The sequence below is a fragment of the Anolis sagrei genome, chromosome 4, assembly GCF_037176765.1.
Source record: "Anolis sagrei isolate rAnoSag1 chromosome 4, rAnoSag1.mat, whole genome shotgun sequence".
NCBI classification, from domain to species: domain Eukaryota; kingdom Metazoa; phylum Chordata; class Lepidosauria; order Squamata; family Dactyloidae; genus Anolis; species Anolis sagrei.
In genome coordinates, this window is record NC_090024.1 from 74,393,864 (window position 1) to 74,413,962 (window position 20,099).

Consider the following 20,099-nt stretch of genomic DNA (forward strand, 5'->3'; position numbering starts at 1 on the left):
TCATTGAGTCCTGACTGGACCCTTGTATTCCTGGGTGGTCTTAGAATTAAATCTTGGAAAGGTCCAACTCTCCCTAGCCTTTCAAACAAGAGACAATTAGGTATGCTTAGATCATTTGGATGTCTTGTAATTTATTTATTTATTATTTATTTAATTTATATACTGCTTTTCTCTACCCCGGATCTGCATGCCAGATCTGTAGACTCATCCAGGATTAAATCATGGATGATTGATGTTTTTCCATTCATCCTTAATCAACAGCAGCACCCTTAATCTGGAGGGACCCCCATGCTGGTGATCCAGCTTTACCAAACCAAAAGACTGATACTGATACTCTCTTCCATTCCCTAGGCTGAATTGATGGACTCCCTTTCCCGTATCTCCCTCTCCCCATTTTTACACCTATAGGGACCCTTTAGTTAGTGGAACTTCCCCCTCCCTCCAAAATACTCATCCCCCCTCTTGGTTATAGGCCCAGTAGTGGCCGTTGCACAAGAACCTGTTTTTTGATATATCCCTCTCTTCCCGCCCTCAAAAATAACACTTTCTTTCCCCCACCTCCCAGGCCTTGAATATCAAAATACTATTAAGCCCTCCAGTTGTCTTCACCACCATCCCTTCACACTTTGCAATTGTTCTTAAAGTGCACTGTGCAATAAGTGGGGATGCATCTGGATGGTCAAGGCTTAAAATAAAGTCTCTGGGGATAAGGCAGTTCAGATGGCAATTCAGAAAGTGTAGTAGGCTCACAGTCAAAGTGCTCGTAAGTAGTGTTCTTAAGGCCACACACCTCATATTGTTCATAGCAGCATTCTGGATGGAAAATAAAATTTGAATCTGAAGGCCCCCCCCCCCCATTATGATCTTAAGTTGTCCCCCACTGTAATGACTATTCTGCCTTATATTATTGGGTGCTTTATTGTTGGGCTTCCTTTATTCAATAAAGACCAGCAATATAAGACTGGATGAAAAGGGTGACAAGCAATATTCTTTAAATTCATTAAGCCCATACACTTAAGAGATGCTTCTAAGAAGACGAATCACTTGCTTCCAGATGAATAGAAGTAGAAAACAAGGTGACCTTATGAGTGATCATCACATCTCACCCTTCAGGCAGAAAATCGATTTTGTAACTTACAGCAATTTGAAAAAAATCAGAGCAATCTGCTCTTTAAAAAAGTGCTTATGAAAAAAGGACGAGTATAAAGAAAGTTATTTGCAACTTGACTGAAAAAAAAATACAAGATTTTCCATTTAAATACAGGGTGTTTTGAAATGATGGACCCTATTTCAAAGCAGTATATTTCACAATGGCAACATGTTACAATTACACAAAAAGTTACAAATGGTTTAATGAGTTATCAAGTCTTGCAAATGCCAAAACGTTATTGAAACACACATTGCACTGCAATTACAGATTCAGTCTTGCTGAACCATACAACATAAAATGCCTTATGTTGCCGGGTCACCATCTTGCAAATGACTGAGACTAGGGGCTGTCTGTGAGCTGGGAGAGGAATCTGGTGGTAATCATTTGAAACTCTATGGACAATATCACATTATTGCAGGTTATTACCTATAAAGCCTTATACGCTTTGAGTCCAACCTATCTTCGCGACTGCATCTCCTTCTATGAACTGGCACGGGTTCTAAGAACTGCCGGTCCCACTACTGTCCCAAGTATGGTTTGTGAGGACAAGAGGGAGGGCTCAGTGGTAGCTCTGGAATGCTCTCCCTAGAGAGATAAGTTTAGCCTCCACTCTCCAAGCCTTTCGGGCTAGCTTAAAAACATGGCTCTTTAGACAGGTCTTTGACTTTGTGTAAAGTATGGTCAGATTGAGAATTCAGTGATTGTTTCTACTCCAGCACTTTGGTTTGTTAATTGTAGATAGCCAGTTTTATTCACAGATTCTACTGCATTTTAATAATTTTACAATTTTATCAGATGGAGTTTTATGTGTGTTCACGTTTTTGATTTATATTGTTGTTTTATAACCTCATGTATCATTATTTTATGTGCAGCACTTTGAAGTGCTTTTGTGAGCTGCCCTGAGTCCATTCAGGGAGATAGTGGTGGGGCATAAATAAGCTTGCTAGAGTTCTAAAGTACAGGTCTGTGTTTCCGTATTGCCCTGTTTGCTCCTGCAGAGTTCTGGAAAATGTAGTTTAGGGCCTTTGGAATTCTCAGCCACGGAGGTCCTTGGCTTCCCCAAACTACATTTCCCAGAATTCTGCAGGAGCAAAAGAAGTGAGAGAAATCTACTCCTAGGAAGGAAAATTCACTCCTGAAAGAGTTATTATCATGGGGGGAATAGGTGTCTCCTCTGAAGCTTGATCACCAGTCTTTTTTTTTCAAAATCCAAGTCTCACAGGACAGAAAGTGAAGTGAAATAATCTGAAAAGGGCACAGGCAGTAAAACAAACACTACATGGGTGTTAACCCTTCCCTATGCTATCCAAAGCGCGCGCTCTCTCTCTCTCACTCTCTCTTTATTTATACCCCGCCTTTATTTTATACCCCGCCACCATCTCCCCAAGGGGAATTGGGGCGGCTTACATGTGGCCAAGCCCAACAAAATACATCACTAAAAACAACAAAGCAAGCAAGCAAGTAAAACACAATACAAATATCATAAATAACATATAAACAATTACACATAAGAGATTTAAAACACTGGGCAGGGCCGGATGTAGTAGATTAAAATTTTTAAATACTGGGCATGACAACAGTAGGATATCTAAACTGGGGGTTTTAGAGGGTAATGTAGGGAAATCAATGCAACGGGTAGATAAAGTGCTTCAGAGGACATATTGCAGAAAATTGGTCAAATCAGGGTATTATTTCCTTTATTCAGGGAAGGCACACTGGAACAGCCACATTTTCAAGCTCCTCCTAAAGACTGCCAATGTACACACACAAACACACACGCACACACATTTGGATGAAGCTACACTTCAAAAATATACCTGTTCTGACTTACATACAAATTCAACTTAAGAAGAAACCTACAGAATCTTGTTTGTAACTTGGGGACTGCCTGAATAGTAATAAAACACTTGCAGAGAGAAAACTACTCAGCATGTCAGTACCCAAAAGCTGAACCAGTTTGGGAGGGGACTAATTTTCAATCATGGCTACAACAGAAGATCTTTGATAGAGTCTCTGGTGAGCTGTGCATTTAGAAAAGCCCTGATAAAACAAGCATTTCATTGGAGCTATAAAAGGGATGAGAAGAGCATAGGGAAGGCACTAGAGAGCAAGCCTCCAGTGAATGCGAGTGAAATAAAGGAAAGCATTATCAAGGATCCGCTGTGATACTTGCAAGGAACTGCCGTCTTGTCACCACCAGGATGTTTCCACACAAGTACCAGTGTACGAAGACTGAAATAGTAGTCCTTTTCACCTCTTTTCCCCCACTTATAAGTTAACACCCCACTCTTTCATACCCATGATGCTAATTTCTAACATGTATATCTTATATCCAACTTCTCTTTTGGTATATGCTCTCAGCACTGAATGGGCTTCAATGTTCTTTTAAATGATTTCAGGTTTCCTCAAGTGGGTTTGATTTTGAAATATGTTTTCAGTTGTCTGGGAACAAGGAATATAAATTAAAAATTAATACCACAAAAGTGCCAAATGTCATCTGCCGAAACTGATGAATTGCACACAGCCTAAACCAAAGACCCCATCCCTATCCCGGAATAATACAGATTCAAATCTTCTCTTCAAACCCTGTGTTTATCAGCACTTTGAAAAATGTCAGTCCTAACACACAGAATATTCCCTCCAAGAAGCTCTGAGTTTATACATAAATCCTTGACTTTCTCCTTATTATGGCACTAAACCAAACAATCTGGCATGACTCAGTACCATTAAATTCAGAGAAAGGTATAATTCATTGCTCTGCATGGCTTCTATTGGGTTCAGTCCCAATTGCTTGTGTATAAGACTGCACTCTTACACCCAACTAATTTTGGCATTATGCTTTTCCCTGTTAAATTTCCGTTTTTTCTCCCATAGGTTGCAAACATGAAATAAATTCCTGGCAGACAACAGAAAGTGCTGGTAGAATGAATAAGGATAAACAGGAGAGAAATCTGTGTTTATGATTTATTGCACTGGTGGGCAACTGTGGCAATTCCTGGAGCCAATTTTCTTTTGTCTGGGGCCATTTGGGAGCCTCACAGATGGCAAAACAGCAAACAAAAACAAAACACAAATTAGCTGGACTTCTGGCTTTGGAAAATAGGCTTTTTTTGATGGGATCTCTTTCTTTGTGTGAAATGTAGAAAGGAATCTTCTGCAACTCATTAAAAAGATGAATGGTGGCTTCTTGGAGGCTTCCAGGAGAGGTTGTTGTGAGCTGATGAAAAAGTAAGCATGACCTTGTGGCATTTTGGACTCCTGGATGTCTTTCTCAAAGCCTTATCTTTGTGACGGGAAGCTGCATACAGCACAGGTTTGCCCCATAGCTTTCCCACAAGCCTGAAAATAAGCCAAAAACAAAACTGGAGGCCTCACAATCTCTGAGGATGCCTGCCTATTATGATTGTGACTGGTGTACTACTGTTTGTAGTGGCTTTGTGCCAATTCCACCTGCAACTTGGGTTTTTCAGGAGCACTCCTGGTGCCAAACCTGTTTCTAAGATAGGATCCAACTGCTAGATTCCTCTGAACAAAGTGTTGTTTAATCAATTAAAACTTGTTATTACAGTCCAAAGACCCAAGTAGCAACAAGCTTTTGTTGTTGTCAAAGTGTTGTTATGTGCAAATTAGAATCATAGAATCATAAAAGTGGGAAGAGACTACAAATTCTATCCAATCCAACCCCCTGCCATGCAGGAAGACATACTTAAAGTAGTCCAAACAGATTGACATCCAATCTCAGCTTAAAAAGAAACATCAAGAGAAGACCTCGCCATGCTCTTAGGCATCATATTCCACTGCCAAACAGCTCTAACCATCAGGATGTTCTTCCTAATGTCTAGAAATCTCTTTTCATGCAATTTCAATTCATTGCTCCATTTACTAACCTCTAGAGCACCAAAAAACAAGCTTTCCTGCTACTCAATATGATATCTTTTCAAATATTTAAACATGGCTATCATATCCTCTCTCAGTTTTCTTTTCTCCAAGCTAAACATACTCAGCTCTCTAAGACACTTCTCATAGAGCTTGGCTTTCAAACATTTGATTGCTTTGTTCATCCTTCTCTGAACAAATTCTAGCTTGCAATATCCTTCTTGAATTGTGGATTGTTCAACTTTCTTTTTGACAGAGGGAGTTTGCTATTGCTTTCCTCCAAGTTTATGGAAGGATATTTTTCTATCCTTTTGTCTGTCCAGTAATTAAATCCCATTCCTGCAAAATTTAGAATAGTTATTCTAAGGCTACCTGATGTGAAGGCCTGGTAAATGCTGTATTTTCTCTCTCGATGAATCATATTTCTTCTAAGTGGCTACAAGTAACATGAAACTCTACAGGGAATGGAGGGTAATGGTTTGTTGGTCAACGCTGAACTGCACGTCAACCTTAGCCACTCCCAAACCAAGAAAGTGATTGGAAGACCACCTCTGGTTTTGAAATTGGTCTTCTGTTGTTAAACACTGGAAGAAGGACTTTGCAACCTATTTAAAAGGTAAACTGTTACTTGTCTGTGTATGTAATCATTGTGCTATCAGTACTGAATTCTGATGTCCAAAACCACAAAAAGTGGCCATGGTGTCAATCCAACTTATGCCATTGTAATTCACCAACAGGGTGCCAATTTATTATGAATACTTGTATCTAATAATTTGATAACTAGTTGCCTACTGACAATATATAACGTTTTGTATGAATTTATATGAGGTCTGTGCATTTTAGACTTGTGTCATAACAATAATGAAACTGACATTTATTAAGAGACACTGCCTGAGAGCTATACATGAAATGGGGCCTATTACCTAAGTAACTTTGCACAGAACACTTTCCAAAGTGCTCTTTGGATTATGCACACTGCTAACTATGCATTTGGTTAGTGTCAGTAATAGCACCCCTAAGCTTCACACCTTTAAATAAATGAAAACAGAGGAGGATTGTGCTGTGATAATGATACCAATCTCTCGCTGCTCTCTTACCAGAATGAGCTTTGTGCCCGTTTGTCACCATTTGGCATTAATGCTGTGGCTTGTTCTCAAGGAACAATTATGTATACAACTGAGAGGAGAAGCTGCCCAGCAAGTAGATCACTGTGAACTGCTGTAACCTCATAGCTTTCATCTACTGCATGGCAGCTCCCTAGAGCCCACCAATAAGATTTAATCAGGTGAGCTGCTGTATACTCGCTTACTCTCATTTATGCTCATTTTTCTCACCTTGTTGATCATTGCTTCAGAAAGGCAATAATTGTTTCATTGTACACAAATAACTTCAACACTTATTGTAATTTGGCTGAATTGTGTCTATCGGTGGCATTTTTATTATCAGCTGCTATTCTGTTGGTTGTTGCTTTATTATTATTACTATTATATTGACTGCAAGAATAAATCACTGTTTTTTTAAAAATATCTGTCTTGCTAAGCCATTGCTGGTATACTGAAACTAACTGGAATTTCACCAGAACTTCATCTCCCCATTAACCATTCAGCATACATTTTTCATATAATAATAATATTTTTCTACATTTCTCTTCAAAGCTTCCATAGGTGTGATACATATGCTTTATTTGTAATATAATTTGCAAATAACATTGGGTCATTATTTTGATGTCCATTTCTTCTGAATTCAGTCAGTACAACCAAACTTGCCTAAAAATCTTCCTTCACTTTACTTATATTCCTAAACTTCCTTTGTCACCACCCAAATATCAATAAGTTAGAATTATAGAATCATAGAGTTGAAGAGACCAGAAGGGATATCCAGTCCAGTTGGCTTCCATGTGGAAAAAATCCTCCCAACAGATGACCACACAACCTCTGCAGAAAAACCCCCAGAGAAGGGACTCGCTGCACTCTGATGCAGCGTATTCCACTGTTGAACAGCATTTACCCTCAGAAAGTTTTGGTGGTATCTATTTTTCCTGTAGTTTGAACCAGTTGCTCCATGTCCAAGTTTCTGGAGCAGCAGAAGACAAGCTTCATGCCCATTAAACATTTTAAATACAGCTATCACACTATCTTTTAATCTCTTAAGTCATGCTCATGTTCAGAAACCTTGTAAGCAACCTGTTCTAACTTAATGAACTCTGATGAACATGAGCAGCATATTGATACACTGAGGTCAATTGCTCCTGTTTCTGCTACTATGCCTTAATTTCACTAAAAGAAAAAAAATCAGAACCATTTGACTTCCTGTCTTTACTTATTATGAAACATAAGGGCATAGCTTGAGGTCACTAGAAGCTATATGTAGTGGCAAATACATGCTTTGTCAATCTCATCACATGAAAAGCAAAGCAAAGTTGGAACAAAGTGCAAATGTAGGATCAAGAAGTGAACTATTTCCTAAGATTACATTTTTTCTCTATAGGGAGTGGAGCAGGCTATGAAGTATTCTCACCTCTGTCTAGGAAAGGGAAGCTTCAACACAATATTTGTTGTATTATACTAATAGGTGGTGTACAAATTTTGAAATTAGAACATAAGGGGTAGGCAATTTTTCCATATATTTTATACATTTGAAGCCTTCTCAATGTTGACATTTTATTTAATAAAAGAGGTTATTTGTCAAACATTTAAACAAATCCACAAAGCCTCAGGAGAGTGGTTTACTCTCAGGCCTTCAACAAGAACTTGAACAGCAGATGCCAACAGATTGATTTCCCGTGTTAACATGGATTTCCATGATAACATGGAAAATCACTGTTGTCAACTCTCATTGTATACAGAACACGATAAGAACCAAGAACTGTTCCTGCTTAAATACCAGTATTTACTAGTCCCTCTGCTCATATGATGTGTACATAAAATATATGTTTGGTATTTGTTATTACTGAAGAAGAAGTAATGAAAGGGACTAGCTCTTAGTTAAGTCTTCCAATTTTATCTCACAGTTTTATTTTTCTTCTTCTTTTGCCGCCTGTCAAGTTTAGAAAACCACTGGCCTACAAACTGTCATTACAAAAAGTTGGTGTCATGAGGCGTGGATCATGTTTTAACTTGGAGGAGCTGATTCAGTCTTTGTTGCTGATAATGGGTATGACTGGAACAAATGTATTTTACTGTTAGTAGTCAACAAAGATATGTCAAAGTACTAAATAAAAGCATCTACTGATGCGTAAAGGAAAAACAAGATTATTATCCCAATACAATTTTCTTTTCCTTTGCACCATCTTGTTTCAGACATAAATCTTTGGAGACAAATGCCATTTCCCTCTTATTCTGTTTAATGTACAATGTTGGAAGTCACTTTTTAAAATAACCTTTCATGTGGCATGAAGACTCAAGAGTTTTCCACAGTATTTGTGACTTTATAGCTTTGGATTTTTATATACTAGTGTTTGCTCCCTGAAGCGAAACAGAACGAAATTTATATTGTTGAGTCAAGCACATGACAAGGAGACAGAAATATCAGCACAAACAGGTAGGTGTTGCCAGAGTCTAGGCTAAGGCTGGAAGCTGTGCATTGTCAGAAAGGAACAATTTCAGTAGTCTAAACTGCACTGGGTATAAAATAATATTTAGAACCAGCGTTCTATCATCATGTCACAGATAATACTACGATTATGATGATTATATTGATGTTGATGAACATTTATATAGCATCATCAGTGTAAACAGCTCTTTACAAGCAAAAGAACAATCAAACAATTCTTTGCTCTCAGGCTTACAATCTAATTAAGACAGAACACAAAAAGAAAAAGAATGGCAGTGTGAGATAATAAGCCCTTTATAGTGCAATCTTATAAATGTCAAGTTCAATGGGTTAAAAGCCAATGAATTAAATGATATTTACTCTTGGGTAAGAATGCGTAGGATAGTAAACTACCTCCAGATGTGTTTTGTTTTTCCAGGTCCTTTCTACACTGCCATATAATCCAGAATATCAAGACAGGTAATCCACATTATGTGCTTTGAACTGGATTATCTAAATCTACACTGCCATATAATCCAGTTCAAAGCAGCTAATCTGGATTTTATACAACTGTGTGGAAGAGAGCAAGAGGCAGGATGGGAGATGTGATCCACTCTGGGACCCCATCTACACTGGCATATAAAATCCAGATTATCTCTTTTGAAGTAGAGATAATGTGGATTATCTAGATTATCTGCTTTGATAATCCAGATTATATGGCAGTGTAGAAGGGGCCTGGGAGCGGATTTTATGATTTCTTAGTTCAAAACCAAGATTTGTGCATATCAGATTTTGAAACATAGCAGGACAACATCCACTACCCTTCGTGCTCAAATGAAGCTAACTAATTATAGAATAGTTCCTTTTCATTTTGATTTGGATCTAATATAGAAAAGCGAGTGCAATGAAGCTCCTTCATGTAAACAGGATCCTTGACGGCATGATCGACACAGCATGCAGAAATGGCTCTCTTCATTGCATCACTTTGCCTTTATTTATTTATTTACTTTTCTTCATCCCACCGTTCTTCCCATGGGGACTCAAGGCAACTAACAATAACAATTTGCCTTGAACAGTAATGACAACAGCAAAAGCAAAGTGGCCTCAATAGTCTACATCAGGGATCCTCAAACTAAGGTCTGGGGCCCTCCAAGGTTATTTACCCAGCCCTTGCTCAAGGTCAATTTAAGTCTGAAACGACTTGAAAGCACACAACAACAATCCTATCCCATCAGCCAAAAGCAGGACCACATTTCCCATTTAAATACTAATTTTATATTTTAACAATTGTTCTTCATTTTAATTATTGTATTGTTTTAAAGTGTTTTTTGCACTACAAATAAGATATGTGCAGTGTGCATAGGACTTCATTCGTGTTTTTTAAAAAAATTATAATCCGGCCCTCCAACAGTTTGAGGGATTGTGACCTGACCCTCTGTTTAAAAAGTTTGATGACCCCTCGTCTAAATTGTAGGGAAATTAGCTATGTATATTCATAGATAATATACTCATCATCTTGCCAAATTTTCATTCTGAAACCATAACTAGGACCTCGTCTTAGCACAATGCTAGCACAATGATATCAAAATTATAGCTAGTAGTCATGGTCCCAAAATTTGTCCCATTCATTTCATTTGTCCATTTCGTTTCATCCATTTGGATGGCACAAAACGGAAACGAAAAATGCAATCACAAGGTTTTCTTGGCAATAGTTGTTCTGAGAGACTAAAGTCTCTCTCACAACCTTAGTCTCTCAGAATTCTAGTCACATACTCAAAACCATTACACCACTTTGACAATAAAATGAAGCCACACACTAGCAAATTATTATTACTTTATTTATACCCCACCCCCTCTCCCCGATAGGACTCAGGGCGGCTTAAAACAATTATTTTCAACAATCAGATATTGAAAATAATATAGGCAATAGACAAAGAACAATAACCAATTATCAATACATCCAATTAAAAACATACTAATAAAACATTAATAAATAATAGTTTAAAAGCTATAAAGAGGTGAGTGTAATTCTTGATGCATATGAACTGCAAATATATACAAGCTGTCTTATCCTGGCTACCTCAGAGAGAAACTTTGCAACAGCCAAGGTCACATGGGGGAAATTTGTCAGCTTTTTTTTTCTTTTTCATGTCAGGAATGACTTGATAAACTGAATGTTGTTTCTGATGTGAGAGAATTGGCTGTCTGCAAGGACATTGTCCAGGGGACACCCAGATGTTTTTTAAAATGTTTTTACCATCCTTGTGGGAGACTTCTCTCATGTCCCCACATGAAACTGGAACTGATAGAGGGAGCTCATCTGCGCTCTCCCCGGGTTGTATTCGAACTGGCAACCTTCAGGTCAGCAACCCAACCTTCAAGTCATCAGTCCTGCCGAGACAAGGGTTTAACCCACTGCACCATTGGGGGCTCCTATTGTCAGCTAATAAAAACTTTACTTGGAATTGGGCAGCTGTACTGGGTAGGTTGCTCAGTAGTGGGTTAATAATATTTAGCTGAGCTTGCTTGTAAAAACTGCAGGACAATAAGATGTGATATACACATTCAACATCCTGGTTATTACATGGCCAAAGTCTTGCATTGTATTGGTGTTCTCTTGCTGGTCATATAGAATTCTTACTCGTGGTTTAAATCTCCCTTTGGTTTTTCATATCTCACGTTCTACTTTTTTGTTATAATTTTTCGTTTCTTTACATTTGATATTATAGAAACTCTCCTTGTATCTGTGTCCAATTAGGTGAACTTCTGCATTCAGGTTTGCAGTTCTATTTCTATCACTTCGTATTATTGCTTCTCACCTGGCCCTAATTGTTTGAAGAAGTTAATGTGTCATCCAATGAATGTGTTTTTGCATTTTCCCCTGCCAATGTCCCTGGCCTTGGTCCAGAATTCTGGCTTTCATTTAATTAGGCTTAATAGTGCAAATATAGTTTGTACTCAGTGTTTAAATTCTATAGGGATATTCTTCCGGATGTATTTCGGCATGATGATTGATTCAGTGTTAACTTTACTCTATTTTTTGATATTGACAATTCATGGTCTATGTTACAATCTGCTCCTTCTATTGGCAAGCAGAATGGATTTTTTCTATCTTCTGCTTTTAATTCTGTTTGATTTTTATATTGGTCATCAAGTGACTTGCACATATTCAAAGCTCTTATTTGTTGACTGAAGAATATGTTTGCAGTGTAAAAAAATTGCCCTTGACCTAAGGGAAAATTCTCAAATAATGTTTGTTTCTGTTCTGTTATCAACTTTTGGATTCTAATCACCTGTGATTATCAATGTGTCTTGTTTCAGTGTGGGATCAATTTCTGCTTGGACTCCAGATAAGAATCTTTCAATTTCTTCCTCTTCTTCTTCTTAGATGGAGCACAAACCATTCCCTGAAGTTTTATTGGCATTTTTCACTCAAATTTTGCATTGTAACCTCCTACTGCTTTGGCTATATCTTGGCTCACTATTAATGCCACTCCATTTCATCTTAGAATTTCATTTCCTGGGTAAAAAAAACCCTGCAATTATATGCTTGAACATGTTCAATTCCTGATCACTTTGCCTTGCTTACAGTATTGTAATGTTTATATGTGTCTTTTTTTCTATGTCTGCTGCAGTGGTGCAGCAGGTTAAACCACTTAGCTGCAGAACTTGTTGACTGGAAGGTTAGTGGTTTGAATCCATGGGACGTGATGAGCTCCCATAGTTAGCCCCAGCTTCTGCCAACCTAGCAGTTTGAAAACATGCAAATATGAGTGTGCCTTCCCAGAATAAGGAAACTCCCAGCAATATGTCCTCTAAATGCACTTTATTATTGATCTAGGAGTGTCTGCATGCCCATCCCTCTCTGAAAACTCTATCCTAGTCATATTTCACCTGTTCATGCTCAGCATTATTTTTAAATTTTAATTATTACATTTGGCCCAGCCATAGGTTTTTAAACGTCGTTGTGTTACTGTTAATGTTTATTGCTTATTTTCTGTTATGAGTTTTATTTTTATTGTTTTGTATTACTTGTTGTTATTGTTTTATTATTGATGTATTGTGGGCTCGGCCTCATCTAAGCTGCACCAAGTCCCTTGGGGAGATGGTAGCGGGGTACAAATAAATAAATAAATAAATAAATAATAATTATAGATCAATAGGCACCGCTTCAGCAGGAAGATAACAGTGTTCCATGCAGTCATGTTGGCCACATGACCCAGTGCTGGCTCTTCAGTTTAGAAATGGAGATGAACACCACCCCCCATTTTCTGACACAACTAAACTTAATGTCAAAGGAAACCTTTACCTTTACCTTTACCATACCATATTACTCAAGTCTAAAATACACCTCTTTCGGCTAAATTATTTCTCTAAAACCTGGGTGCTTCTTAGTCTCAATGGCACATTAGAATCATGCACGTACTGCTTTACCATGTCTCCAGCTAATGGAATTGGTGGTTGTGGCATCTCCGACCACCAAACATCTGGGATTCCTGGTGCCCAAGCCACCTTCAGAACACATGAGGAGATCCCACTTCCGCCGTCCACCCACCCACATTGCTCCCCTTTATCTGTTACCAACTCGAGTCAGGACCCATACAACCTAAAAAGCACCATCTCTTTGGGTTTGGAAGGCTCTGCTCCAAGAAGGATGCAGCGTTCCTTTCCTTCTTCCTCTCCTTCCCCTTCCTTTAGTGATGTGGAGGGAAGAATGGAGGAGGAGGAGGTGGAAGCTTGCTCGAGGATGGCTACCTCCCTCCCTTGAGCTCAAGTAAGGCAGTGTTGTTTCCCTGGGATCTTCGGCACATCCAAGGCGACCTCCTCCCCTGCCCATGCTGCTGAACTTGCCATCCTTTTGTTGAGCCCTTTGTTGGTAATTGCTGGTAATGCGGTAAAGAAAGACAGTCCAATAATGAGCTCAACAGGAGGATGGCAGGCCCAGTGGTTCCTGCCTTCTCAGCAAAAGCCTGTCTGACCTGAGAGGCCCAACAGTAGCAGATCTACCATCAGCACAGCCTCCTGTCTCACAGGAAATGCTATTTTGCCAACATGGAAAGGTAAGGCTTTGGTGGGGGATTAAAGCATATTACACATTAATTTTAAGATAAATAAACATAAAGTGGTCTGCAGTGTTTTTCAATTTTGGAAAAAATAATTCGAAAGCAAGGTGCATGGAGACTTCACTTGTTTTACCTAAGAAATCATCTTGTGATGGCTTACAGAATTTTACATCTGGAAGCCTTTATAAGACACATTCTTTCATTTGTTTTTCTCTTGTTTTTCCTATAAACCCTTTCTAACTCACTGAGATTCTGGGAAGGAGACTCTGTGGGCTGCAAAATAACCTCAGTGTGGTATGTATGGCCCACCAGTCACAATTCCTACCTCTGGTGAACAGTATCCTCATTGCTGAGCAAGGGATTATTTGTTATGAGGTTTCACATAACTAAAAGGTTACACACGCAAGCGGAAGTTCCTAAGTAGAGGGTACCTGCATGTATGTGTTAATCCACAGGGGAGCATGAAGTGACCTTTATGTTGCATTTGACAATTGTACATTGTAGTCTAAAATATTTTTATGCACTAAAAAGCTGTGAAAATACCTCTAGCTTCTGTAAATATGTAGCAGATTAGCATTGTACACAAATAAACAAATTCCTACATATGTAGCTTTTTACCACTCCCATAGTGTGTGACCCTTTGTAAATTTTAACTTACTTGTGAGTAAATTCAAATAACCAGTGTAGTAGAAAACCTATTTCTGAATAACTGTACGCAGGGTTAGGGTGTAGGTCCTGCTACAGAAAATTTAGACCTATGTTTTCCCCTTTTGTCCAGTTCTATTATACTTAGGAAAGTTATCCATTGCTTCATCAATAGATTTCAATCACATCATTACTGAAAATAAATTAATTAAATTTCCTTAAATGTTATGTTATAAATGCATTTAGGGCCATCCATATAATTCCCATATAGCAAAATATCTAACTACTTTCTATGTGTGAAAGCCTTTTAGTATATGAAAGATATATGAGAAGAATAACAGTTAAATAACAAGAAGCCTCAAACTGAAAGTTTGTGTGAGATTTAAATAAAAAGTTTCAATTAATCTTATACTTTGAAAGCAAATTTAACTTTGAACTAAAAGTTATCCAGTATAGTTGTTACTGCCAAAACCTGTATGTTCCCTTCTCTTCTCGCCCAGTAATACTTGTGGCGCAACATGACAATGCTACAATTTTGTCTGAGACCAGTTCACTTTCACTGGCCTCCATGAGCAAGAGTGGAAAAGCCTGTTTAGCAATGATGTAACAGTATGTATTTTGTAAGTGGTTTAATGGGGGAAATGAAAATGGTAGCTAATAAACAAAAGATTGTAGCTAGATAGAGGTGGGAAAACTCCAGTCCCTCTCTGCTCTATTCAACATTGCCACTGGTAAAGAACTGTACAAGCTCTCAATCAAAACATCAATGAGTCAAGACTCGACCACACTCACACCTATGACATGCATTTTGTACTTGTCTTGTACCTGAGGTGGGAAAAAGTAACTCCAAGGTGGGGGATATACAATTTCATATTATCACGTCTAAATGTAGTATTTAATGGTATATAGTAAGGAAAGCAAAACAAAGCAAAGCAAAAAAGAAAAATAGACATTTGTAGAAAATACTACATTTATGGCAGAAGATGCTAATTTTGTTCATACTTGGAACTGCCCCTAAATCTGACAATAATCTTCACAATTTATGACTTTTTCTATGCAAAATTTGCATATTGTGGATGTTTGACTTTAGAACCAGCATTGTCTATATAGGAAATAGCATTTTCTGTGCAGAAAATGTTGTCTACTGCACAAAAATACTGCTTTCTATACAAATATACCATATGTATGTATGCACACCAATTGTGCAAAGAACAAGTCTCCAGCTACAGTATTTTCCGTACACACAATATTTTTCCACAGGAATATTATTTCATGTGCAGAAAATACTGTTTTTGACATAAAAATATATGCTATGAATTTTGCAAAGTAGAAATCCCAAACTAAATATTCTTGAATGACTACACCTTTTTGACAACTGTTCAATCAAGAAGAAAACTGCTTAAAAGACTCACCACTCCCTTCAAACATACAATTAGCAAAGAATTGCACACCTGCTTCATATGAGGGAAGCATTTTGGTTGAAAAAAAATCAGATCCATACTTATTTTCCATGCAATTAGAATACTCCATGCCTAAATACAAAAAACTACAGCTATTGTGGTCTAATTTCCCCATTCATTTAATGAAGCATTGTTTAAAATATGGAAGCTTAGAATGGCAAGCCTAGTGATTTAGGCATCTTCTACAAAGCAATTATAATTAAGCCTGCAAGAAATATGCGAGTGGGTGTCTAATTCTTAAGAGTTGGAGAGTATGAAGCATGAAATCTCTAATCCTTGGGACACATACCAAAAACTTCATTGTCTTCTGAGGGTTCGTGAGTTAGCTGGGCTTCTTTGGAGGTTGCTTTATTTTCATCTTCCTCCCCTTTTGTGTCAGGATTCTGCAAAGATACAACACACGCCTTAGTTCACAAGGTATCCAAAGGAAACATTTTATCAACCACAAACATAGTGCTTTAGGCAGCCTTTAATTTATATGAAAAAGCTGCTTTGAAGTCTGATCCATAATTCCAGGTATGTGAGATAGGAAAAAATGCTCCTACTCCAAAAATGGATCTATATTACTTCAAAGACATAAGAGAAAAGTTGAATATCCTTTTGTGCAGTAGAAGTGTTGAATCCTGGCTTACGTGTTTCTTTCCTGTGTGTTATTGAAAGAGATGGAATGAACTGTGTGGCATTTCTCCTGCATTGTTATGACAGGCAGAGAGGAAAATATCTTGACATAGGCTGATCAGACATCTTGAAGACTAAACTCCTGGGTGCCAACATTCCTGAAATACAGATGCATAAAGCTTTTTCTTCTAGGTTATGGATGCTGATATTTACTGCAATACACACATGTCCTAGGATAACTCTAACACTGCATGACAGCTAAGGATCCAACTTTACTGAGCATTCAACAAAGAACAAAAGTGTATCCATGTGAAACCTGCTGCCTATAGTATATTTCATGTGCTTCTTATACATCTTGTCATATTTGACAAACATTCTGACATACTTTAAGCACAGCATTCAAATTAAAGTGCACTGCTAGTCTTAAATCCATGGAACTGATATACAATCCAAACAAAGTTGTTGTACTTCATTATCCAGGTCAAGGTGTTCCTCCACTGAAACCACGGATGGGGACCTTTTGCAAATCATTTTTTTTTTGCCAGAAAAAAAATGGTGCATAGGAATTAAGATAGCTAGTGAGCTCAAAATAAACATAGCTCCTTTGCTCACCTCAATTAAAGTTAGCAAACCGTTGTGAATATATTCTATATCTAGATGCAGCATTTGGGCCAGTGGCTGTATTTTCAGCTATGGAACTGACAGTCTCGCTCTGATCCAGCAAATTTTATTTCCCAGTGTCCCAAGATGCCCTACACTCCATTGCTCATATTGTGCTGAGAAAGTACATGCCCCTCATTACAATCTTTTAATGACACAGAGAAATTCTTGGCATGTTGATGCTGCATTTTAATGACAGTCTGTACATTTCATAGTTATGGCTTCCTAATTCCCACTAAAGTTCAAATATTACAGATTTTAATACAAAACGAAACTGTGAATCTCACCACATATAGTTATGTACCTTTTTATAATTAGTTGATAACTACTGGTACTCCTGCCTTCTATTACACTTCCAGACTGAATTTGTGAAATCCTAACTCTGCATTTCAAATAAAATTTAAATACTGAAGCAGCATTTTAAATCATGGGCTTATTATTTACACTGTTTTAAATCTGTTAGATTGCTTTTATTGTGTACCATCCTAAGACCAGTGGGTAAAAGTGTAGCAAATAAATGCATAAATTTAATGCATAGTTTTAAAGATGTGAATGAGCTTAAGGGTCACAATTTTTCGAGGTGTGGGTGAATCTGGAGGTGGTGGTAATTAAAATACTAAAAAACATGTTAGCTTCTTACAAGTAATAGAAGTTAACATATATTCACATTTATTAAAAATCATTCTTCATTACATATTAATTTCATTAACATTTAATTCATTATGTTTTACTCATTATTAACAAAAATCCTCCACTCATACTTGAGTAATAATTATTACATTTATATTTACATTCAAGTGATGATTAAATGCACTTGAACTGAATTTAATTAATATGATCCTGACTGAAATGTTGGCAAAGCATAAATCTCTGCACATATATGCACACGCCCACTTAATGTGCTACACAATTATTTGGTCTAAATACATGATATGCACCAGATCCTGTCTCATATTGGATGCTAAGAAAGGCCAGCTCTGATTTGTATTTGGATGGGATGAATGAAAATCAGGTGCTGTAGGCCACTGCTTTTTAAACTGTGGGTCTCAACCCCAAATGGGATTCTCTTAGGTCAATATTAGGGTTGCAAAAAAGTTTCTGAATATCACCTAGACATTCACATGATTCTTTTAGCAACAATATGCAGTGTTTACAGCGGATTCTGCAGAACATGCTTCAGCTGTACTCCACAAAAAGGAAAATCAACTTGTTTAGGAACCCTTGCAAATGATTATTTATTATCAGTAAATGTTTAATTTTATACCTATTTCAAATACCTATATACATGAAATAGCATACAAATTATAAGGTAAAAAGGGGTCACAAGTGCAAAAAATTCAAGAAGTCTGCTACATGCTATCTTTCAGAGTACACAACAAAGAAAACCCTTCATGAGATTGTCGTAAGTCAACAGGCAACATGAAAGAGCATATATACACATCTTCCATCACAACTTTGCATGCTACAAACCATACCAAAATATGTATTCATATGATCATCTACTCATGTATGAGTTACTAAAGAGATAGATCTCACTGCTATACTGTTCATACTTTTTGTTTTAAAAAGAGCTCCAACAAACTACAAAACAGAAGTCATGCTTCCCTCTATGGTAGCTGAAAACGGTTTCCGTGAAGCAATAGAGTGGGTCTGGCTGCCATGATTAAATGTTTCAGTACAGGTTGAGCTTCCCTTAATTGAAATACTTGGAACCAGAGATTTGAGATTTCTGATTTTTTTCTATTTTCAGAATACCCGTATTTGTATATACATGCATTGTGAGATAACTTGGAAATGAAACCCAATTTGGGATCCAGTTCTAAACATGAAATTCACTGATATTTCACAGACATCTAATACACATAACCTGAAGGTAATTTTATACACAATATTTTGAGTGAATATATTTTTGAGAGTGAAACAAAGTTTGTGTACACTGAACTACCAGGAAGCAGAGGTGCCTCTATTTCATCCAGCTAGGTGGTCAATCTTAGATTTTGGAGTATTTCACACTCTGGAATCACAGGCAAAGTATGTTCAACCTGTAGTAGAAATATAGGTCCTTTTTTAAAAGAATCCACACTCTGCTTTAATGTATTTTAATCTTCTTACAGGCAATTCCACACAAGTCACAAAATCTGTACTGGTCCTGGTGGTGACTACATTGCCTCTGTCCTGGAATTGTGGTGCAATGTTCATCAGTTGGCTCCACTGGAAGGTCATTCTTATGTGGGCTCTCCTTGTTTGCAATGACTGCCAATAGCATGATTGTCATAGAAAATTGCTCCCACATGATCATGGATCCACTTTATTGTGTTAAATCTTAAGATTTGGTTTCATGAGGCAAGACTGGACAAATTGCATTATAAGTACATATGAAAATATGTGCTTGCATGCCACCTGTCTGACTCACACAGAAAACGTGACAAAAGAATTTACCCTAGTTTCGTAAAATGTGGACACAACATATTTACCCATATTTCAATCATACTCAAAAAAGAATGGACTTTCTAATGTGTTACATGTGCAGATGCAGAGGAGGGTGTTGTCTATTGCATTAATTTGTTTTGAAAACTAAATGACAAATTTGATTTAAAAATTTCTGGATGTTAATGCTCAGTAGCAGCCTTACTCATAATCACATGCTTTGGTTCTTCCACATAAAACAAGAATGAAATGCTTTGTCCCTGAAATGAATCAAAGCATCCTTAAGCTATTTTGGTCTCTGTGGTGTTCTGTTTTCCTGAGCCGTGGAAGTCTCTTACAAGAATGTCTTTAGTGCTTCTCAGATGTTGTAGTGCTCTCTTGTGTCTAGTTCAATAGCTGCAGTTTTCAGGATTAAGATATCTGTGAAATGGAATTATTTGTCACCAGAGAGAGGAATAAGAGTTGCTTTTGAATATAAATAATTGAACATAGGATAACTAAACAGCTGAACTTCCTTCTAAGTAGTTTTTAGCATTGAATGATGTTTCCAGGACCTTTTGGAAATCTATGTTTCCCGGGCACAAATGTAGGATGGTATCGACAAGTGAAGAGCAATAGCAACTTCACTAAAATGGTGGATAATAGTGGCATACAATAAATGTGGTGGGC

The 20,099-nt window shown here is 37.5% G+C and overlaps 1 protein-coding gene across 3 annotated transcripts in view; it reads right to left on the reverse strand.

Moving 5' to 3' along the window:
- Positions 1–20,099, reverse strand: part of MBP (myelin basic protein) — a 144,561-nt gene that overhangs the window by 66,260 nt on the left and 58,202 nt on the right. For all 3 annotated transcript variants that reach the window (XM_060774957.2, XM_060774956.2, XM_060774958.2), the window contains exon 3: positions 16,015–16,108. In XM_060774957.2, coding sequence (XP_060630940.2) covers positions 16,015–16,108 — 94 coding nt within the window. The remainder of the gene's footprint in view (positions 1–16,014; positions 16,109–20,099) is intronic.